The sequence below is a fragment of the Mytilus trossulus genome, chromosome 2 (genome assembly GCF_036588685.1).
Source record: "Mytilus trossulus isolate FHL-02 chromosome 2, PNRI_Mtr1.1.1.hap1, whole genome shotgun sequence".
Lineage (NCBI taxonomy): Eukaryota > Metazoa > Mollusca > Bivalvia > Mytilida > Mytilidae > Mytilus > Mytilus trossulus.
Window position 1 is genome coordinate 96,248,034 of NC_086374.1, and position 25,450 is coordinate 96,273,483.

Sequence of the window (25,450 nt, forward strand, 5' to 3'; positions counted from 1 at the left end):
GATTTACTGTTGATATAATAAATATCTTGAGGAAGTATGAGTTGTCATCATATTTTAACGATTTCTGTGAAACCGGACTTTTTCCAACACCTCTAATATGGAAGCGCATTGTCAAAACTGCAGTGGCCGCTTTCGAAATTGTTAATTGGACAAGACGTATTAACATTGATGATGATTTTGTTGCTTTTAAAATGATCAAAAAAGATTATACACCTCACCCTGCATGGACTATAGCATTGAAGCGTCCTAACCTAAGAAAACAAGCACACTTCTTGATTTCTGTCTGCTGTATAGTAAAAGACAATGACAATAGGCAATACATTCTATGTGACAGATGTGGTAAAATGTTTTTAGATCCAATAGTTCACACTATTTCTTCGTGTGACTATCTTGACGAAACACGTGAGAACTTTTGGTGTGAAATTATAAACATCGATCCAATTACTTTTAGTATCTTCCTATCAAACATGTCGGATGAAGAACTATTTTATTATTTACTTTCTTGTAATTCGGACAATTTTCTACTAGAAACCGACCAACTAGAGACATTCCAAGCTATATGCGTTCGATATATCCATAAATTTGGGACTTTACTACAATATTAATATAACTGTAATATCCGCTACTGACAATTTACTCACTTCAACTGATCATGACATTTTCTGATTTAATTTAATTGTTTATTTTGTTCAATTGTTTAATTATTGTGTTTATCATGTTCATTATTTTCACTCTCCTCCTGGAGGCAATAAAGAATATATATATATATTGTATACTGATTACGGGAAATAGTTCCGGAACAGAAACGATCACTGTACGGAGTTAAGATCTAATTGGCACTAGACGATATTAAGAATACTCTACGATGTTCCGGATTCTGCTTGTTGTATCAACTATTGTTGGATTTATCCTGTTTTTTCTGTCAATGGTTTTACCCTACTGGGTCATCTTTGAGACAGCTACATATTCTGGACAAATAGGAGTCTTTTTGATTTGCATCAATCAACACGAAGATGGCGTTTCTTGTAGCAGAATTGTGAAAGATTCATATATTGTAGATGGTAAGTTTCCTCAACTTCATAAATTCTTAATACATGAATATAAAAAAAGTATTCATCTAATTGGTATATATATATTTTTTTCGATTTTAAAACATTTTATACATGTTCCCAGTATTGTAATATAACAATAAGTTTGTGTGATATATTAATTTCACTGTGTCTAAACTGCACCGGTAACAAATGTTTGGACGCAATGGTATGTAATATCCGGCACGGTGACGGAACATTTATAGACTGAGAATTTAGTCTTTGTCAAAATGACGATTTGAGTGAACCTTGCCTCGAATTTGTTTAATATCTCATTAAATGTTTCACATTGTTAAAGGCCGTATATTACATCCATATCTTCAGTGGATAGTTGTCTCATTGACAATCATGACACATCTCCATATTTTCATCGTTTGCCTTTTGGTATCTATTGAAAAATTGTTGTCTCATTTTTAATCATACCACATCTCAAAGAGAACTCTCTGTAAGCATAATACAGATGGAATATTGAAGGCAATGGCAACGATCGACTATTTTGTTCTCTTGTGGACAGTTGTCTCATTGGCAAACATACCACATCTTCTTTTTTGTATTCTCAGATTTTTTGTAAGTTTGGACTTATCCTTATTAGAATAAAAATCTTATATATGGTAGCTTGGGTATCTTTCTCCATCATCTTAAATATTGAAATAGCAGCTTACAATCAGTCTAGATTTACCTACTATTCAGTGTCTTTTTATATAGAGCGTAAACAAGTCAGATGACCCCTTTTTCTTTTTCTTTTTTTTTATCTGAAAGCATATTATTATATCTATCTGCTTACAATGTTTTTTTTTTAAATTCTGTGGTGTAGTTTCTTGACTAATAAAATAATTTCTTGTGAGACATGCAAAACATTACAAAATACGGATAGCTGGAAATATGTATTCACTGGGACAATTTTATGGATTTTTAAAATAAAAAAGGACCTACGTTTTGAAAAAAAAACCAGATATATCAAAATTCATAATAAACCTTTATAAAAAAGACTTTCGCAATTTGAGATTTTAGCTTTCATTTCTCATTGATTTCTTGACTTGCAGTGATGAATTCCATGTATTATAATATTAACTCAACTGTGAAACAAGTGGAACATAAAGTAAAGGAAATTGAAGAAGAAAACATCATAAATTTAAGGATGTTCGCTTGTCATGTTTTGGAATTTTTGTAAGATTTTCGGAATCCTCTTATTTTATCCATTTGAATGTCTTAAATAAAAAATAACCCATTCGGCATTGACCCCCATTTTTCTTTTTATAAATCTTTTGCATGTATAATTATAAGCCATTTATAAAAGTCTTATAAAATCTTATTTATTTTTTAACTTGTCAATGATAAAGCTATGACAAATCAAGAGAGAATACTTTACCGCCAAAATTCCAATAACTAATATCTCAAAAATAAGCACATTGACCATTGGCCAAGTTTTATTATAATGATTTGTTTTTGTTTAAATATCCTAAAGTCCATAACGCAGCTAAAGTCCACAAACTTTCCGCTAAGTCCACAAAATGACCTCCGCAAAAGTCCATAAAAACGCCGTTAAAGTCCACACATTTTTTTTGATGTTGCTGTTGAAAGACATGACAATACAAAAAATTCGACAAACAATGTATGAAGAATATTTTTTAGATTTATTTCAATTGTAACTTATGCCCGCGTCACAGTGTCCCGATTTTTATATACGATGGACACCCGAATGCGAAAATTGCAAGTTCTTACGAAGTTGGTCCCGATCTCGTTAAAATACCAAAAAGTGACCGAAGTAAGTACGACGAATAACGAAGTCTACACGATGGTACCGAAATTATATACGTTAGCAAAAGATGGACATACGAAGGTTAACCGAAGACGGGTATTTCAGCTTCATATTTCAGCCGAAGACTACACGATGGATCACGAAGGCTACACGATGGATTACGAAGGATACACGATGGATTACGATAATGGCACGATGGCCATACGATATATAAAAGACGTCGTGTACAGTTTACAATGCATTTAAACTGTGGATACCCCGAAACCAATATGCTTCAAAAATTTTTAACCACATTTGGTATATTGATCCTCCTTGTAATGATCTGACATTTTTTACGTTCAAGGCCAAAGGTCAAGGTCATGCAGATGGATCTGTTTTTTTCTCCTTAAATAGCCTAATACTCAGGAAATTGGTTGCTCATTTTTTTACCTGCTGGTTCAAAAGACAATATTAAAATGTGTGCACTAGTCTGAATAATCACCCATAAGTATGCCCATGTTTACTGATCTATCTTAAAGGTAAGGCAATGGATTCGTTGATCCCTTTCATTAAAAAAGAGCTCTTTCCAGGAGAATATCATAATAGTATAGACAAAAGGAAGGGTGTGGGAAAAGCAACAAATGTGGCAAAATATGACATATAGAAACAAAATGGTTATGGAGTAAACATTCGTGTGATAACAACTCAGACGATACACAACAAATCATAACAATGAAGAAAAAGCCGGTTTCCCTATAAACGTGTACCTGCAGTGTTGGTGTACGAGGCGCATTTATGATTTTCATTATGTTACTTGATATGAATAATTGACAAAAATAATATTTTACTTGTAAAAGTAAATCCTGAGCCTGTAAAAGCTGCTCTTCTTGATCCATTTGGATGAATAGAAACAACGCTGTCGCCTTTTTTTGTTCTCATAGAATCATATATGATATGAGCTCCATGTTTTGTGAACGTCTTTCTTAACTGTCGTATAAGACTGATCAGTGCATATCGCGCATGGCACTTTAAATGTATCTTAGCGCGAAAATTAACTTACATTTAGCTGGATTTATTGCCGTCGTAGTTCCATTTTGTCGCCTTCGTACTTTTATTCGATGGCAACACGACGGGTTTACGAGGTCTTCACAAAGTCGTGTTGCCACGGTAAGACCTTCGGGTAGCTTCGTGATTCATTCGTGTAGACATCGTAATGTAAAAACTGCCCGATGGAAACCATGGAAACACGAATGCAATACGACGTTCAAAGATGCATCCCCGGTGACATTACGATGGTGAGGATGTTGATACAAACTCAATACGAACCGTCCACATCGGGCGCACCATCGGGGATTTTTTAACATGTTTAAAAATTTATTACCCTTCCCGAAGTTGTCCCCGAAGGCTAGAAAAAGTGGCCGATGGTTAAAGATGGTTAAAGATGGCACTACGAATAACCCGATCTGGATACGATCAGCCCCGATTTTGAAAATTTCCATAATCGTGTTGCCATCGGCGTAAAAATCGGGACAGTGTGACGCGGGCATAAACATAAGCATAGGAAGATTGGGTCATGGTGATGTATCATGCCCTCCCCTCCAGCTATTTTCTTTTCGACTTAATATAGTTTGCCGACATAACAAAAAAAAGCAAACCTTGAATTTTGAATTTAGATGGCACGGAATAGATAGTTAAAAGTCATCTAAATAAAAAATAACTTCCAATAAGAATTTTGTAAACAGTATTGCCTCGGAAAAATTAAAAGGGAAGAACAGTAACATCATCTTGACCCAATGTACCTGCAACAGGTGTAAATAAGAGATGTAGGCTGAGTGTGAATGAGACAATTCTAGATCAAATACCTGTGTACTAATTATTGCTATCGGAATAACGTCCTGAGGAATCTGTATATTGAATGTATAACAACAAGACTAAACACACTTAATGTTTTGCATGTGTTAGACTTAGTGTTTATTATTGAATTTCAAACAGAGAGATTGACTTCAAGCATTTCAACAAATTAACATTCCAATTATCAATTTTCATGAAGTCAAGGTTAGATAAATCTTTTCAGACAGATATGGAGGCCGCACAAAATTAATTCCATACATCAAATTAAGAGCCTGTCCATGAGAAAACCATGCAAAATAGTCCGGTATCAATATTTGCCAATCTTTATGAAATCTTGTTTGTAGGTTTACCTTACCATAACTACTGTAAATAAATATAATATTTTGATTTGATGTATATATCTTGGCGGTAGGGGGCGCCACCTGTAATTTGGAAATTTTTGGATGAAAACCAACAGAAAATACACAAAATAAGCATTTTTTGAAACAATATTTAATGTATTTATAAACATATTATCAACAAAAGAGGCATCAATTATAAAACATAACACAAAGACCTTTTCATAGCCATATCTGCCATAAAAAAAAATGAAGTTACCCAAGGGCAGATAACTCTGTAAATTTAGCAATTTTTTCAAATTTCCTATTTTCTAAAAAATGCCAAAGTTCATAGGGTTGTATATACTAAGATAACACTTTTATTTATTTCTTTTTGCTTTTTTTACAATTATTCAAGTCTTAATTGCTACCATATAACAGGTTTTGCTTTGCATTTGAATATTAATAAAAAAAAAATCCAATCCACTATCCCCCCTTTTTTTCAAACTTGAAAAATTGATAAAATTCAAGATTCAATAAAGTAAACAGTGACTTATTAAAAATGAACACTGGAGGTGGGGTTTTACTCAGATTATACAAGAAACTACATTAAATTAAATATTTCTTTTAAAATATATCGGTGGGTATGGACAATGCCTTTTTTCCCATAGAAATCAGCTTGTGTTTCTCTGTGTTTGATAGGTAGGAACTTCATTGCCCAGTCCATTACAATTAAACATTGATGAGATTTTAATTGTAATAGTACATCTCTACGTGCTTGTTCTTGGTGTACTGTTCTAATACAATGAGCTTTCCAAGTTGATAAGTTTAAAGTGGATATCTGCAAGTCATGGGTTATCTCCTCTTGGATGTCAGCAGGAATCGCGTTTCTGACAGATGATACTGCATCCAACATAACTGTATCCAGTACCCCTGTTGTTGAGCAGTCATCACAGGATTGATCATGGTCATGCTCACATTTGTCGCTGAAACATTTTGATGTTGGATCACTAAGGCTGTATGTAGAACAGTGTTCTGCACATTTTGATTTGTTTTCCACATGTCCCTTCATCTCAAACTTCAGGTGTTGATTCACATGATCAAGTAATGATTTAAGCTTGACTACACATTCAGAAGATAAACCAAACATTTCCAATTTGGACACAATTTTAAGTAGAATATCAATTGCACGCATACCTTCAGAAGTGATATTGTCAAGTCCATGCATGTTTTTCTTTTGTGATGCTGCACAAGCCTTAACAATGTTAAACAGTGTGGATCTGCCTAGGCACTCATAACCCTCATCATTGCAGTATTGGCTGTATGCACTCACAAGTCTAGATGCAATTACATTTCTTACAACCTTAGGTATAGTTATCTCTAATCCAGATGACAATTTTAAGGTCTTGGATCCATAACCAACAGCCTGATGGTAAGTGGGGCAAGAAATAAATTCAATGAAATGCATTACTCTTGGCATGCTCAATCTGGAACGGTAGACCTTTGGTGGATTTATTAATTGTCCTGGAAATGTTAGTGTTGCATGTCTTCGGGCAGCATCAATTTTAAAAACACTAAGTCCTGGTACCAGTTCCATTAATCTTTCCTTTGTATGCTTATTTGCAAATAGGGATAAAATTTGCATCTGACTTAATCTGTTGTTCTGCTGTTGATAGGATGCAATCAGTGCCTCAGTCATTGTGTCAGGTTTGTCTTCTTTTAATGATATCCACTTCTTGCACACATCTGTCAAAAGATTATTTTCTTGACCTGGTGCAACATACTGTGCAATCAACTGGATAGCTTCTGTAATTATTTTGGTATAATATGAGGATGAACTTTTTGAGAGGCTAGTCCATGGCAACTGTAGCTGTGAATTTAGGGCAGGAAAATTTCTGGAAAGCATTTTCATTGCAGCATTGAAAATCTCTCTTGGAGCCATGTTTTCTTCTTCCCAATCAGATGTTGTGGTCTGGGAAAATGTCTGAGTGGATTGTGATGATAGTAGAAAGTCACATTCTGAATCTGAAAAAAAAATCAAATTATAATGTTTTTTTAGAACTTTGGACGGTACACTTTGATATCTAACAAAGTTAAACTTTGGACCCCAATTTGGTCCAACTTGAAACTAGGGCCCATTATCAAAAATTTAAATGCATGTATAGTTTAAGCATATATATATTATCAAAGAACCCCATATTTTCAATTTTTATTAAAATAAAACTCAGTAAAATTTTGGACCATTATGTGAACCAATTCAATAAAGAGCCAAAAATCAAAATTCAAAATACATGGTTCGATTTAGCATGTCAAAGCATTCAAGAATAAAACCCCATTGAAATTGGTCAAGAAATAAGCAATTTATACTATGCATTATAAAAGTATTGTTTTTCAACCAATTGGGGGGCAGCAACCCAACAACCGGCTGCCCAATTCATTTGACAATTTCTGGGCAGATAGATTTTGACCTGATAAACAATTTAACCCCTTGTCAGATTTGCTCTAAATGCTTTGGTTTCAGAGTTATAAGCCAAAATCTACATTTTACCCCTATGTTCTATTTTTAGCCATGGCTGCCATCTTGACTGGTAAGCTGGGTCACTGCACACATTTTTTAAACTAGATACCCCAAGGATGGTTGTGGCCAAGTTTGTTTAAATTTGGCCCAGTAGTTTCAGAGGAGAAGATTTTTGTAAAAATAACAAAAATTTATGAAAATTTGGTAAAAAATGACTATAAAGGTCAATAACTCCTTAAGGGATCAACTGACCATTTTGGTCATGTTGACTTATATGTAGATCTTACATTGCTGAACATTATTGCTGTTTACAGTTCATCTCTATCTATAAAAGCATTCAAGATAATAACCAAAAACGACAAAATTTCTTTAAAATTACCAATTCAGGGGCAGCAACCCATCAACCGGTTGTCTGATTCATCTGAAAATTTCAGAGCAGATAGATCTTCACATTATAAACAATTTAACCCTGTCAGATTTGCTCTAAATGCTTTGGTTTCAGAGTTATAAGCCAAAATCTCCATTTTACCCCTATGTTCTATTTTTAGCCATGGCCGCCATCTTGTTTAGTTGGGGGGGGGGGGGGGGGTCACCAGACACATTTTTTAAACTAGATACCCAAATGATGGTTGTGGACAAGTTTTATTAAAATTGGACTAGTAGTTTCGGAGGAGAAGATTTTTGTAAAAGTAAACAACGACAAACGCAGGACGAGGACAGACGATGGACGAGGGACGCCAAGTGATGAGAATAGTTCACTTGGCCCTTTGGGCTGGGTGAGCTAAAAATGATTATTTGGACACCTTTTTAGCCCTTTAATTTCTAAACGGTTAGAACTATATGTAACCCCCAAAATCAATCCCAGCCTTACTTTTTCAGTTTCAAACTCCGTGTTTAGATTTTATAGAGATCCATTCACTAAATCTAAGGTTATTGTCCATAAATTAAGTGTCTGTAGACTTCTCTGACGACAGCAAAAGTGATACAATTATCAATTTGAAATTTTGTTAACTGTGCATTTGCATTCAGGAATCGCAATCAAATTTATTTGTTCAAAGAGTGTTACTTTACATTTTTGATGAGTTAAGCCTTCCAATTGATATTTTATTGTTTGGTTTGCTATGTTCTGATGTTATGCTATTGTTTCAGAAAGGGTGAAGGTTTGGTATAATTCAAACGTTTAATCCCGCTGCAAATGTTTGCACCTCTCCTAAGTCAGAAATCTGTCTACAGTAGTTGTTGTTTGTTTATAAATGTAATTTATACGTGTTTCTCGTTTCTCATCTTTTTATATAGATTTGACTGTTGCCGTGTTGGATTTAGTGTGTGAATATTTTTACACTAGTAAATTTGGGAACCTTTATAGCTTTTTGTTTGGTATGAGCCAAGGCTCTGTGTTGAAGGCTGTACATTGACCTATAATGGTTTACTTTTATAAATTGTTATTTGGATGGAGAGTTGTCTCATTGGCACTCACACCACATCTTCCTGTATCTATATAAATTAGAAAGATCATATAACAGGGAACAGACAGAATACGGACAACAGACGCATAGACTGAAGAACATAATTGATATAGGTGGGTAAAAAAAAAATTAATGATGCAAACACTTAATGATCTGATCGTTTTGATAAACTTATTGATGGGATATAGAGATAGAGGATGTTTTTTTTTTATAACTGAACTGAAGAAAGCACATGTATATTCTGATCTGAGAGAAGGAAATCATAGATTTTTTTGTTGAAGGATTCTTGCCCTATGTAGATTATTGCGTTGCGTTGTGTATTTGATCGTAAGTTAACTAAAGCGTTAAAGATAGAACTACGTCTGCCATTATACATTTCTATTCCATACAACATAAAGTATAACAATTACGCGAGGTCACAAAGATAGCGGCCGTACCGCAAAAAGGTACGTTAATATTAGCGCAATTCTTAACATTCTGGGGCCGCAGAAAATGATATTTAACTTAAATTTGAAATACAATATGAAAAATTCGTAAATTGTGACATAAAAAGAAATAACATCATATTTAAAGTCTCTCAATAGTATTTTAACTGTTCACGTCTGAATAATTTAACACTTTTACAAGTCTATATAATAACTGGAGTTAATTGAACAGTCTATACATCCACTAATTTCTTCAGGGCAGAAAAGTTCTCCAGGGCAGAAAAGTTTCAATGTTACACCCCCACCCCCATTGCTCATTGTCCCAGGTCAATAACTAAAAAATATTGTATTTCTTTTATAATATGTTATAAATTGATATTTTAGCAAAATAGAGTTTGATTTCTTGCGATTATAACCCTTTTTTGTAAAAACAAAAACAGTGCAATAATTTCTGAATTGACAGAATATTTACTTATTTATGAAAGGGAATAGTACTGTAAACACTTACTGGTGAAAGCTAAATTATCAGATTCTTCTGCATTCGAAATTCCTGTTTCTGTTGTGAATAGTCTTTTTGAACTGTCGTTAAATTTTCCTAAAACATTATGAAAATAATGAAAACAAAAATATAAATTGAAAACTTATTTTTGTTGTTGTCGTCTTTGAACTAATTTTGTGTCAATGATGGATACATGTACCACATATCCTTTGTTTTTATATAAATGTTAACAGGCATTATAACTAGAAATCCACACAAAAAAATACCACAAAAATACTTCTCAACAAACATAATTTGGACAAAAAAAAGTCTAAACAAGAGGTGCACAATGACATTATAATAAAATTTCAGAAATTCAATCAGGAACTGCATAGTCGGAAAAAAGGACAAGCCTATTTTAAAACAGACAGTTCATTTATAAATATGTTTTGGTGTTTAGTATAATGTCAATTTTCAGTAACTAGTACACAACTTTTGAGGACCACCTCCAAGTTCAGGATTTTCTCGCTGCGTGGAAGACCCATTGGTGACCTTTGGCTGTTGGTTGCTCTTTGGTTGGGTTATTGTCTCATTGACATATTCCACATTTCCATACTAAATTTAAACCCCATCTCTATATATATTCTTGAATATGTACCTTGCCCACTTCAAGAAGTAAGGAGTACACTTACTAGGCACATTTATTTTTACTTCATCTACAAGTTTGTACATACCAATATCAGTTATCAAAGCCTGCTTGCTGTCTTGAGATACAGGATACTTTCTGATGCACGAGTAACATATTCCTAAAAGAAAGAGAAATAATTTACAATGATGCATGTATATATGTATATTATAAATATTACACATAGTAACCCAAAGATAAGTAGGTATTGCAGACAAAGAATTTTAACAAAAACTGTAGTAATTCTAAAACAGATGTCCTCCACTTAGTACATGTACATGTAGTTTAAACTCCAATAATAATTGAAGGCTTGAAAGACAAAATACAAACTTTGTCTCAAGTCATTTTTCAGTTAAAACAATTCATACCATAACATCATGTACAGTGACTAAAATTATTATTTTATATAGGGACCTCAAGCTTGCACATGTAGATCATGTACAAATGAAAAAAATTTGATAATTAAAATGTGTATTTACATTTTTCTAGTTCGACTCATAATATAGTCATATTTGTAAATTCAATATATCTTAAAGTGCCCTGTGGAAGTCAAATCATGCTAAATGTGTGTAACTTTTGGTAAACTTCTTTGTGATTGTTGACTAAATTTTGACAGGAAAATTTTATTCATATGGCAGATTTTGTTATCAATATTATTTGATGGCTTACAAATGTAGTTTATCACAGTTGGTGTGAGTCAGTTTTCAAATGATTCTGCTCTGACCAGTGCTCGGTCTATATAACACCTGCAGTGAGGTGATAGTTTCTGTTGATCTGTGTTAGTGTTATCATGTACATGTACATTTGTACCAATCTGTGTTGACATACATGACATATGCATAGTAATTATAGCCACACACCCCCCCCCCCCCCCCCCCCCCAACAAAAAAACCCACCACCACCACAAACTAATTGTCTAAGAGTATCTCCCAAATATTTTTATACACATGACATTGATGTTTTGTAATAATTTTATTTCATCGAGTATTTCATATGAAGTGCATTTACATGTATAACCCACTCCCCCGCCCCCTTTTCCATACAAAGTTTTATCTAAAGAAATTTTATCACTTTTAAATCATACTAGAAATTTGTACCTGAACCAACTGGCAGAGATATTCTCTTTGTCATCCACAGCTCTTTGCATACTGATGCTGGTATGCCCCTGCTTGGTTTTGCAACACTCTGGTCTGGATGTGTAGGTGACTGGCACTTTCTCGTTTGACGCCTCCAATATATTCCAAAATCATCCCTGTGTTTCGGGCATATGTAAATGTCACATGAAGAACAGTCTATTGAAAATATCCCACTTCTGTACAATATTAAAAGCCCTTCTGGTAGTTCATAGTCCGTGGAGTTACACCCAAGACTACGTAAATGGGTACTTGTGGGTTTGTCACATTTGATTATATGGATACACGGGACATTTGAAGCATAATGTAATGATTGACCACATTCAGATTTATAAGCAAATGTACATTTCATTTCATTCTTTTTCTCACACTGCATAGTTATGCATTAATTACATATTTACAGATTGTCCATGAAATAATACAGCAGAAGATGTGGTTCTATTTTGTCTCCAATGTAAACATTAAAGAGTACAATCAGGGGAGGTAAATCAATCTTTTACTGGGGCACCATGAAGGTTTATTCTTATTTTTTGTACAGACAGAAATTAAAGAATAAGTTTGAGATTATAATTAAATCAAATATATCTACCAAATAAATATTTGAAATTAAAACTGTAATTTCCTGATAAAAACTATAGTATATGAATATTGGATTAAGATAGGAAAAATATTTTGATAATTAAATCTATCTAAAACCCTTGAATTTCTCAATTTTGACTTTAAAAAAATAATATTGTGTTTAAAATTTTTCCCTTCAATTATTTTCTATCTACCAGTAACTTTAAGATAAAATTAAGGAGTTCGTTGACAAGTAAATAGTATATTCTGCCTGGAATTCTTCTTTTTTTCATTAAATTTTTTGATTTTTTTGACATGCTCATAATGTCATTAAAACTTATTTGCAAAGCAAAAGCTTAGAGATTCTGAAGATACCAACCTTATGAAACATAAAAAGCACAACAAAAACAAAATTCAAGTGTTATCTTGCAAATTGTTAACTTCTAAAAACAGTAAGCAGCATCAACCTCTCTGTACCAATCATTTTCCAAAAGTTGGCATGATGCCAATTCATAACATTTGACGGTAAAAACCATTTTTATGCAGTTGAAAACATGTTTAACTTGCATTCTGTCAAAGAAAATTACTACATTTGCTATAAAAATGAAAAAAAAACTATTACAAAGATGGCCATTTTTTCATAAGAAAATGCTTGTGCCAATGCTTGAATGTGTTCTAAAAATAGAATTGCTTATTTCTAAAAATAGAATCAAATATTTGCACTTTTGATGGTTTTCACAGAGTCCCTACATGGTAGCCTTCGAGCTACATGTCACATAACATTATATTTCGAAACTAGCTTCCGGACGATTTTTGGCATATTGCATGGTTTTCTCATGGACAAGCTCTTAAGTAAACTTCTTGTTTAAAATATCTCAGAAGCCAGCACCATCACGAGAGAAAAAATCTGTGACAAATTAAAAAGGTCAAGGAAAGATGACACCGACCAGACAGACAGTCATGCATACCATGTATACATGACTTTACTACCACCTATATACATCTTCGGATTTCAAATGTTAGGCTTTTATTGTTCCTCATGAAGGTAAATCCAGAAAAGCGCTTCGGACGCAAGAAATTCTTAAACGTGTTGTTTCTCAGGCAATATGTCACAATCGGGAAGAGTGCATAAATGGAACAATAATAAATGTAATGCCAAAACTACGGAAGCCGATAAGGGCCATTAAATAAAAAAAATGTCGTAATTACGACAAAGCATATCGTAATTTCGACATATCATGTCTTTATTGCGACATCGCTATGTCGTAATTTCGACATAACATGTCGTTCTCACGACATATCATGTCGTTCTAACGACATCGCTATGTCGTAATTTCGACATATCATGTCGTAATAACGTCATCACTATGTCGTTACAACGACCTAGCTATGACATCGCTTTATATAAAAGAATATGTATTATGATTGCCAAGAGACTAAATGACACAGAAATTACCAACTATAGGTCATCATTATTCACCCAATAATTAGAAAAGCCCCCGCATAGTAAGCTATAAAAGAGGGAGGCGATATACAAGAGGGAGAGTCCCCGAAATGCTGTGTGGCAGACAGTGTTATTTAAAATTACTTATTACCTCCCTTGGTTAAACTCCAAATTTCATATTTAATGTATTTCATTGTTAAATAATTTACCTGAAGATTATTAAGTATGTATTTGTTAATTTCATAGCTTTTACTAATTGAATTCATTGGTTAAAGATTTTAATTTATATAGTAAAGTTTGATATTTGCATCGTCGCAAAATCTTTGGTTACCCTCTTTGGATACCTTCGGTGAGAAATGTATATATTTTATAGATCCCTTTTAAGTTAAATATCGAGCGTGCAATAGCTTGATGTCACTAGTGTTTATATAATTCAATTACTTGGATATATAAAGATAAAAAAAAATAGTCAGTCAAAGCCATAAAAAAAACTCAAAAAAAACAAGGGAGGTAATAAATAATTAATAACACTGTCTGCCACACAGCATCACGGGGACTCTCCCTCTTGTATATTTCCTCCCTCTTTTATAGCTGACTTTGCGAGGGCTTTTCTAATAATTGGGGGCATTATGATGACCTATAGTTGGTAATTTCTGTGTCATTTAGTCTCTTGGCAATCATGATACATATTATTTTATATAAAGCGATGTCGTTATTACGACATAGTGATGTCATTATTACGACATATATGTCGAAATTACGACATAGCGATGTCGTTATAACGACATGTTATGTCGTAATTACGACATGTTAATTACGACATAGCGCTGTCGTAATAACGACATGTTATGTCGAAATTTCGACTTATGTGTCGTAATCACGACATCACTATGTCGAAATAACGACATAGCGATGTCGTTGTAACGACATGTTATGTCGAAATTACGACATAATTTTTTTTTAATGGCCCTTATAGGCTTCCGTACAAAACAGTTTATTTGTTTTTTTGCGATAAAAAAATGAGTTAATAACAAATCATGAGATAAAGAGAATTTGAATCAGAACAAAGATCAATATATATAATTGTTTAGGAACTCCAGTTATGACCAACGAAATTAACAAGGGTACAACCAAATACCAAAAGTCCAATAAAAACAAACAACAGTATGAACGAAAAGTAAAATGACGAAAAGACAATTACAAATACATGTAATAAAACCCTGAAGATAAGACTTCTAATATAAGGGAAATATATTATAGATCACTCTATATAAGAATGGAAAAAAGAAAGAAGAGTATCCGGTTTGCCGTATGCTAAGTGGCAAATCTTTAATATACACAATACAAAATTTCACTTGGAGAGTTAAACTAGAATCGATTATGTTGAAAGTATTGAACAAAACACTTTTGGTTTTTCAGTTTAATTGTAATAATCAAAAAAGTTATACATTCAGTTACCGTCGAATGCATTAAGGATGATTGCTCCTTTATTTTTTTAAATTTTTGTCAGATTTTCAGAATCCTCTGGTTTTATCCATGCATTATCATTAAAAAAATTGCCCACTAACCCCTACTTTTCTTTTCATATTTTCATTACATATTTTTTTAAAAGCCATATTTCCAAATCTTTTGAAATCCTTGTTATTTTTTAATAGTTTTTTAAACTAAAAAATTGCCAATGTTAAGTGAAAGAAACATCTAGAGAGAATTATTTCCCGCCAAATTTTCAATGGTTCATATCTTGAAAACAAGTTCACGGACCCTCCATTTTTTTCTGCTTTTTTAGTTTGTTTATTTATATACTATTAATTTATAACAGTCTTTTAAAAAGCTTGTTATTTTTAAACAGAGTAGCAAACATCCTTAACAAACAAAAAATGATTTTATAATAACCAATTTATTCTATATTTTATGATTTTATTCCGATTTAGAGATTTAACAAGCAAATTTTTAACGACTTAAACTACCAAATACAAAGGCATTTATTATATTTTTTTGTACATTTCAGGGAGTTACAAGATTCCGCAAGTATTTATGGGCCTCGGGTTTTGTTTCTACCTAATCAGCGTTTTCTTAGCCACTATGACATTCTTCTGGACACGTGACCTGAAAAAAATAAGAGGAATCAAGTTTGCTGCTGCATCATTTGCTTTTCTAACAGGTGTTACAACCATCTGATTTTAAGTTACAGTTATAGAAAATTAGCCCTCCATTGCAGGAAAAAAAGGAGTCATTAGTATATACCTTAGGTGATAGAAAAACCCTGCATTTTTTGAAGAACCTTTCTAATTTTAAAAAGACTAATCATAAAAAAGAAAATGTTTGTATTACTTAATGTCTTGCATGAAAGATGGATAATTTGGATAACTACTATAAGTCCTAAATTATTGTATCAAACATTTTGTTCATGAATAATTAAGGTTTATGATTTGCTCATATAGAAATGACTTGTGTTTACTTATGATGTTGAACTTGAGTCTCATATCCTTCATTAATTTACGTATTCATTTAATAGCTGCAATAATATGACTGATTTAGATCAACCTATCGATGTATAGAATTGATCACGTTCACATCAAGATTGATATTACAGACAGCTTTGATTTCATATTTAGCAACTTAAAGACGATACCAAACAGTTTGCTTATAATTGATTTCGTTCGTTTAATTTAACTAAATATTTTACCTTGATCATGGTATTCGCAGGATAACTTAAAAACAAAGAAGCGGTATATCTTTTGTAAAACAAAGTCAAACATGATAAGTCAGAAATGTGGTTGCAGTTTAGTGACTTTTAGAAAAAAAAATAGTTTGGTTTGAATATCTTTCTAAAGATTAGAATAATCGGATAAGGGTGGTACATAACATAACAGGGAGATAACTCTGCAAAATTAGCTGAGCGTTTTAATCATGTTCTATAATGTAACGGAAATATTAAGCTTCTCAATGATCAAAATTAGTGTTTGTCAAACTGCTATTTATCCAATGAAATTTATCCAATAAAGTGTGTGGTTCAAGTTTTTTTTATTTCTGTTATTACAACACTGTTATTGACCAAAATAATAGCTTCGTCATTTTTTATTTTTCTTTCATCATGTGTCTTTGATCCTTTTAGATACAGTAAATGACTAAATGAATAGTTTTCATGATTACTTTCTATCTTGTAAAACACACTTATGGTCAACACACATTATTCAGTATTCTCACCTGATGAATTAAAATAACTTTCCAATCAGTAAAATACTTTCATACTAGTTCAGACTTGATATTACCAATGTCATTTCAACTGATCGGGCGGAGCTTACGTTTTAATTTGCATAATGACAGTCTATTTGAAGATGTGTGTGATTGGGATGATTGCCGTTATAATTATTACTGATTTCTAATCACCTATCAGTGCCATCAAAGGAATTTACAGAAGAATAACTTGACACTTCATTGATGAGTTTATCCTAAAACACCTATCTATAGATGGAATGGTTTATTATGAGCGAAACGGTTAAACTCCGCCCAGTCAAGTGAAATAAATTGAGTAAATAGCTAGGATAGATTTTTCAACAAAATTTTTGTTATGTTGAGGAAAAATCTTTTGCAAATAGTATCCCGTTTTTTTAACAAAGAGGATAGAAACTTAAAACATCAAAATGAGATTGGACGCTTGAAATGATCTTAATTATAATTATCAAGATAATTTATTATCGGATGCATTCTATTTTAATCAGTTGTACTGAAGGCACAAACGTGTGAAACAGATTCAATAATTCCAAAGTTATTTATAATTTACATGGTCAAATAAAGAGCACATTCCCTCTCTTGCTTTTAAAGTGTATGCGTATGAGATTTCGGATGTTTAAGAAATAAGTAGCAGGGGTATATTTAATTCAAATTTTAAGGCATTATCTTTAAATTCGCATATGAACCGGATTTATCTACTTTTTCCCATAGTGGAAAAAAAATCACAAAAATACTCTTCTCCGAGGAAAATTCAAAAAGGACCTAACTGCTGTAGGCAATGTTGGACAGCACAAAAAATACAATGACATGAAAAAACATTATGTCTTTATAAGCCGTTTATTCGAAGCAATAAATATTCTGTTTACTGTGCTCTAAGAAAAAATGATCTGATCTTTTGATTATTGTTCTTCAGTGTACAATAAATATAAAAAGTATGTTTTGTTTTATTATGTCACCCGATTTATGTAGGGTGACATATTGCTTTTCCTCTGTTTCTTTTTCTGTATTATTATTATATTCCACCTATTTTGTCCGGCAGTTTTCGTGAAGCCAATGGAACCAATCTTAATGAAACTATAATGAGAAACACAAAATATCGGGTTGCAGTAGGTCTTAAGAACATAAAAATGGCTGCCGTTACCATGGAAACAGAACAAATGTGAAAAAAATCCAGTTTTGGGTTTTGGTGAATTATTTGGACATAATTAAACTTAGAATCATTATATTTTAATACAATGAAGGTGCCTGGCATATACTGGTTTTGGATGATTTTGTTAATCATTGGAACTACTGTGTTGCCATGGAAATTACATCAAAAATTTCAAAAATATGAAATGCTCAATATATTTTGAAACTCCATAGTAACGATAAGCAACATTGGTAGTTGTGGAATTTGGCATTGGAATTTCCAAAATGTCTGCCGTTAACATGGAAACAATGCATAACAGGTCCAAATGATCCAACAAACTTAAAGTGGCATTTACTTTCTTAAAATGGTAGGTCAAATTGATCGAAACTTTGATGGTATGGTCCCTCCCATGTACAAATGTGGTATATGCCATTAAATTTTGGGAATGGTCTATGTTGCCATAGGAACCATCACAAATGTCAAAAATGTCATGAACGAGTTTTTTGTATATATGTTATAACTTGTACAATTTATAACATGTACTTGTACAATTTATAACATGTACTTGTACAATTTATAACATGTACAATATGTACATATTATAACATATAAAAAATCACAGCTGGTACAATGCATATAATATAATTATTGTTTTATTTTTATTTTCCAGCTGTTTTATTTCAATTTTCGTATTTTTATTTACAGCGATTTGCTTGGTAGTAGCTGTTGTTGTATTTCACAACATGTATGACAAAGAAACAGAAACTATAACTTATGGATGGTATATTGCAGTTATTAGTCTTAGTTGTGTAACTTTAGCCTGTCCATGTTATATTATTGATGGGTGTCGTACTAACAAACAAAAAGACGAAAAAGTTCCAAAAACAAATACAGCTCCCAGCCCTACTGCTTTCACTGTCTATCGAAGACAGAAATTAAAAGATGGCTTCAATGATCAAATTTCAGAACAGCAAAGCCAGTTACCGGAACCACTTTGCTTTGAAGACAAATATGCCATCTTATCTGACGAAACAAACATAGAACATGACAGCGATAACGATACTAATGAATTAAAGTCAACAACAACTTTAAAACAACCAATTGTTGTTCCACCATCTTCTGAGTTTAGCATTAAAGCAAGTGACGATTATGGTTGCAATGAAGATAACTTTATTCATCCACCTCCGAAAATTATAAGTTCAGATCCATCGTCTTCTGAGTTTAGCTTTAAAAAAATTGACGACTATGGTTGCAGTGACGATAACTTTGTTCATCCAGCTCCGAAAATTGTCAGTGCAGATACTAGTACTCCTTTCAAAGACATTTTACTCAAAAACTTACAACCTCATTCCGGTAACGATAGGGATATATCCAGAACATTTAGTTGTTACAGTTTGGAGAGTGGTCAGACTGATGATAGTGACCTTGAATTTCATTTGCTTACAAAAGATTCTAGGTCAAATAAGGTAATTGATGAAGATCGTCCTCCAAGTCGTGAAGCATTCGATGAAAGGAAAATTGTCGATGGAAAAATCGTCACAGAGATCCGGCATGATGAATTATCTGCGTCGCATATATTTGGTTCAAACAAAGAGTTAAGTGAATTTAAGGAACCAAATCATCTTTATGAGTCATCAAATGCATTACAAATAGAAGAGGTAGTAGAAATACACGCTGAGCCTTCAAATGCATTACCAATAGAAGAAGTTGAAGTAAGGCAATCTGAGACATCAAATGCATTACCAATAGAAGAAGTTGAAGTAAGACAATCTGAGACATCAAATGCATTACCAATAGAAGAATTGGTAGTAATACAATCTGAGACATCAAATACATTACCAATAGAAGAAGTTGAAGTAAGACAATCTGAGACATCAAATGCATTACCAATAGAAGAATTGGTAGTAATACAATCTGAGACATCAAATACATTACCAATAGAAGAAGTTGAAGTAAGACAATCTGACTCGTCAAATGCATTACCAATAAAAGAAGTTGAAGAAAGACAATCTGAGACATCAAATACATTACCAATAGAAGAAGTTGAAGTAAGACAATCTGACTCGTCAAATGCATTACCAATAGAAGAAGTTGAAGTAAGACAATCTGACTCGTCATATGCATTACCAATAGAAGAAATTGAAGTAAGACAATCTGAGACATCAAATGCATTACCAATAGAAGAAGTTGAAGTAAGACAATCTGAGACATCAAATGCATTACCAATAGAAGAATTGGTAGTAATACAATCTGAGACATCAAATGCATTACCAATAGAAGAAGTTGAAGTAAGACAATCTGAGACATCAAATGCATTACCAATAGAAGAAGTTGAAGTAAGACAGTCTGAAGCTGTAAATGACAATAACACACAGTATACAGTTAAATCGGCACCAAAACGTTCGAGCAGACGTTATAAATCAGAACATAATAACCAGGCTTCCGCAAAATCAAACAGTAAAATTTTCAGAGCACAATATGGCACAAGTTCTCCATACACAAAAAAGTTAGACTTACCGAAAGAAAAGGGGAAATATGATGATAAAAGGCAGAAACCTGAAAAAAAGTCTAGTAAGCGAACGAAACAGAATTCAACACAACACGGTAAAATAAAACGTAAGTTAGGAGACAGTCGAGTAGCTCACAAAGATTCAAATGCAGCAAAAGAAGAAATACCGAACAAAGCTACCGTTAAAAGTATGTCTAGGTACTGTAATGGCGACGGAGTCTTTACACAATTCCTGAAAGAAAATGCACCTTCTTCTGACTTGGTAGCTGATACATTTGATGAAAACCATTCTGGTAATCGCAAACATAAAAATGAAAACCAGCTTGGCGAACAATCTGAAAAAGAGGCAGACAGTTCGGTGTCTTGCAAAGATTTAAAATTTTAAATACAATAAAAGAAGAAATACCGATCGAAGCAAAAACTAAAAGTGTTGTTGGGAAAAGGGAATTTTTATACTAGAGTTCCTGTTGGGTATGACATAGGCGGTGAAGTCTGCACACAATTTCGAAAGAAAACGAAAGTCCACACCCTCTTGCGAATACATAAAATGAAAAACGTGAAAAAAAAACAGCATGGCGTATTAATTCTGAAATGCAGGCTATTGAAAGAGAGGAGTATCGGTTGAGACAGAAATTATTGTCATGAAAAATGCTCTGACGGTAAAGAAAATTTAGAACCGTCGACAAGAAATAGTACATGTACTCAAAGTAAAATAGGAAAATTTTGGTTGGGTTAAAATTTACGTGCCCAAGCTACTTTATGACAGCCCTCAAATCAAAAAGGATGCGAAAACTAACTTTCAATATGTCAATAAAGATTAATAAAAATATTTTAGTTTGGTATTGTTACAGTACTGTATCATGTATTTACTATTAAAAGTTAATATGGTAAGAAAACAACTTGAAATAAAATATTACGTTTAGGTGAGAATAAATGAAAAGTGATTTTCATATTATCTGTCATAGTCACATTAAATACCAAACTACTGTGGTTACAATGCAGAATAAACCAACACGTATTTAAGTACAGACACATTCTCAATACAATTGATATTGTTGAAAATCCACACAGTTCTTTACAGGGTTTTTTTGTTTTGTTTGGGTATTAAGGTGGTACACTACACATTCCCTAAAATTAATTTGGCTCGTTTAATTTTCATAAAATTGTGACAAAGCATTTACTTTAATCCTTTGACAGAAATATAAAAATTTCAATAATTTGAACAGAAAAATACACAGGTTATATTGCAGTTTGACAAACACTAATTTTGGTCATTGATTAGCTTAATATTCTATTAACAACACAACATTATTAAAACGTTTAGCTGAATTTACAGAGTCATCTCCCTGTAAGGTAAGTTACCACCTAAATACAAAATTAATTTAGGGATGATGTTCATTCGATTTATCTGCTAACAGAACAACATATTTTCAACCAAAATCTATTTTTTTTATCTAAAATAAAAATAATATTGCAAGCGATGCAAAATAAAGTCTGTATACAGGATTGGCAACACACATAATTGCTGAAAGAAAACAAGTAGATATTTTCATCAAGCGTGCCATTTTGTCCCTGGTATTAAAGAGTTGATACTCATTATACAGCTTTGTATTGCAACATGTAATGGCACCGATATATAAACATCTACGTATTGATCTTGCATTTAAATTGGTTTATTGATTCATTTTTTTTTTCGATGTGTGTTTACTTGTATTTGTTTAAATGTCTTTTTGGTCGAGCAAAGCCGTTTCAGTTGACATTTTATAGTGTGTCGTTTTATGTTGTAGCGTTGCACTACTGTTTCAATTAATGGTGTTATAGCGTATCAACCTGCTGCATTTTTATGCACCTGTCTTCAGTCAAGAGCCTTTGTTCAATGCTTCTCGTTTGTAGGTATGGTACTTTTGTCCACCTCGTTTCTTGCTTTTATACACACCGTTGCCTTTTCTGTTTGAATTGTTAACACAAGTCAATTTGATACCCTTTATAGAAAAAAGTAAAAATAATGAGCTCCGATGAAAATTAAAAATGAGAAGACCCTAATCAAATGGCAAAATCATATAATAAAACACATCAAACGAATGGATAACATCTGTCGTATTCTTGGCTTGGTACAGGCATTTTCAAGTGTAGATAATGGCGAATTGAACCTGGTTTTAAAGCGCTAAATCTCTCACTTGTATGACAGTTGCATCAAATTCCGTTATATTAACAACGATGCATGAACAAGCCAAGTACATGTTTGCTGTTTGTTTCGGGCCAAGTTCCGTTTTGTAGACCGTAATTTGGCCTATTATTGTAAATTTTTATCATTAGTGATTTGGATTGGTCTTCTTGGCACTTATGCCACATCTTATTAATATCGGGATGCTTTTTCATACTCTTAAGTTCTTGCTCATTTGTCCTGACTATTTGTTTATGTGCATATATTATGAGAAATAGAATTCTCATTTTATGTTTTGGTTCTTTTAAGTGAATATACTTCAAATAGTTATATCTGTGCTCATCTAAAGCTACCACAAACAAAATAACATTTCAACTATACAATTCCTATGGTGGACGAAATTAATTTGACTTTTGGTATAAAAAGTGAAGAAAAAATGCTAAGGACCTGCTATGATATCCCAATTTATTATACCATGAATTTCACATAGGACCAATTTACTGTCATCTTCTTATTGACGAGACATGTTAACAATAAATACAATAAGCAGGACGTGTCATAATAGAGGCAATTCGGGATGATGGTCGCGGAACTTTGGACTGCCACTTAAAAGTGAGGGTATATTGGATAGGGCCAGAAATTTTCCCTCTCAAGAGGCCATCTTCAGACCCCTCGTTGTAAGGGTTCCTAACTTGCAAAGCCACATATTATCAATAACTGTGATGCTCGCTCGTCTTAATTGTGTGTTTATGTTCATAAATTGGGAGATAGAGATTTGTCATATTACGTCTGGCTTGAGAATATACTTCAAATAGTTTTATCTGTGTTTATCTAACACTTGCACAAACAGAAAAACTATACAACATTTCTATTGTCTAAAAATGAGACAGAGAAAGTCATGTCCGTTGTTTCTTTAATATCTAGTTCTTGAGGATAATTTAAATTCATGGAACCCAATCAGCATTTTATTTTTAATTTTAATGGAAAAATCATCATCATCACTATATATGCATGTTAAATGAAATGTCCTGGCTTCTTGATCTCTTTATTTTTTTAACAAGTGTGTGAATTAGTATAGGATTATCTTTCGTTAGATTTGAAAACATAAAGGTTTTTTTTTCAAAAGTTGTAGATTTCTAATACATTGTAACTGTAACGAAAATCGGTCATAGTATATTTATTTTGATGTGAAACTCCATTTGTCTTTCCCTGTTAATTGTGTTTCTATTTGTATACAAGTTTCTCCATAGTTGGAGCACCATTTATTACTTAAAACACCCCTATTTTTGGTATAGTCTTGATTTTTACCCCTTCACGCACAATGGACCGTTCCATATGGTAGTATATAAGCCAGCTCAAGACAGAGAAACTTTATTACTGTATAGCCAGTCAAGGTCGTTAAAAACTTCCATTTGTTGAAACTTTGTCATTCATATCATCGCATTCAGTCACGTCTCAGTCATTACAGCTGAACGGACGTGCTGGGCCAGCTCTCCTTTACCCGCTATCTTCGATGAGGGTTTACAGTTAGATATCAACGACTTACTACTTAAGATGACAGAAACCAATCCATGCCGTACAGATAGACGTAGTAGTTGGCGTACCCGCGTTAACATGCACTCCAAAACCATTGTATATTATGGGGAGTGTCATGCCGATTAACGTCCGAGGGCTGTATCCTAGGCTGTTGGGTGATACGACCTACATTTCACTGCCTAACGGCTTTGGTCCTGATAATGCTTCCTGTCATCTTTTGAACTACGTCCGAGATCATCTAACAGTACTCCATCATCGAAGCTAGCGGGCTGCCAAGCTGACCAAACTGGCCCTGAAAGCAGCCGTTAGTGAAGAAGTAACACCAAATTAGTAAAAAAACAAAATCAACTCAACAAAACCAAGATGGCGGCCTCCATTCGGCGTCCTTTGCTACCCTTCCTGACCCACGGCACAAAATATTCAAACGCTCACCAATCGCCTTCGGGCACCGAGCCGACCGTGCGAGGGCTGAAAAGCCAGTCAAGGTCGTTAAAAACTTCCATATATATGAAACTTTGTCATTTTTATGTGGACCATTGAAGAGTTAACTTCTAGGATTAAATATTCCAACTAGTAAGTAGAGTGGCTTTAGTGATTCAAAGGATATAAATTATAGTGTTTGGATTTATATGTGAATATTTCGAATAGTGATTTTGTTATAAAGTATTAATTTTTGTGGACTAAAAGAACACATTATTTATTTTTTAAACTGTTGAAGCTTGATTTTTCATTTTCATTAAAACAAGATATTTACACTTTTGGTATTTAGCTGAATCTTGCCTCCGAATGACCTTAGATCTACTCCGAATCACTTTTTGACGTTAAGCAACAATCACTTTTAAATTGTGACGTCAAATATTTTAAATTATGATGTCAAAGTTTACGGGAACCTGTGTGATTTTACGTAATGGCGGACAAATTTGCATACAAGTGTAAATACGTCTGTAAGTCTTGTATGATTTTTAATTTTAGTTTCTTGTCACGGTATAATTCGGAGTTTAGTATAATTAAACCATTGTGGTGACGTCAGCCTATTCATTTACCGTGGATTCTTTTTCTAGAATCAACGCTTCCTAAATCTGTCGCTGAAATGGACTCACCATATAAGATTCTTTTGTTTCCTTTGTGTGCCTTATTTCATTAAGTTTGAATTGACTAATTTACTGATTTCTGTTCA

The 25,450-nt window shown here is 33.0% G+C and overlaps 2 protein-coding genes across 2 annotated transcripts; one reads left to right on the plus strand and one right to left on the minus strand.

Moving 5' to 3' along the window:
- The first annotated feature begins 754 nt into the window (after positions 1 to 754).
- LOC134708447 (uncharacterized) lies at positions 755 to 21,251 on the plus strand. The gene is made up of 3 exons (XM_063568970.1): positions 755 to 1,061; positions 15,710 to 15,862; positions 18,770 to 21,251. The coding sequence occupies exons 1-3, from the start codon at positions 866 to 868 to the stop codon at positions 20,956 to 20,958; spliced, it is 2,538 nt and encodes an 845-aa protein (XP_063425040.1). The 5' UTR covers positions 755 to 865; the 3' UTR covers positions 20,959 to 21,251.
- LOC134708634 (uncharacterized) lies at positions 5,599 to 12,452 on the minus strand. The gene is made up of 4 exons (XM_063569281.1): positions 11,664 to 12,452; positions 10,574 to 10,687; positions 9,912 to 9,998; positions 5,599 to 7,019 (listed from the first exon to the last, which is right to left on the minus strand). Exons 1-4 carry the CDS (start codon positions 12,073 to 12,075, stop codon positions 5,599 to 5,601), a joined length of 2,034 nt encoding a protein of 677 aa, XP_063425351.1. The 5' UTR covers positions 12,076 to 12,452.
- Positions 21,252 to 25,450: the final 4,199 nt, after the last annotated feature.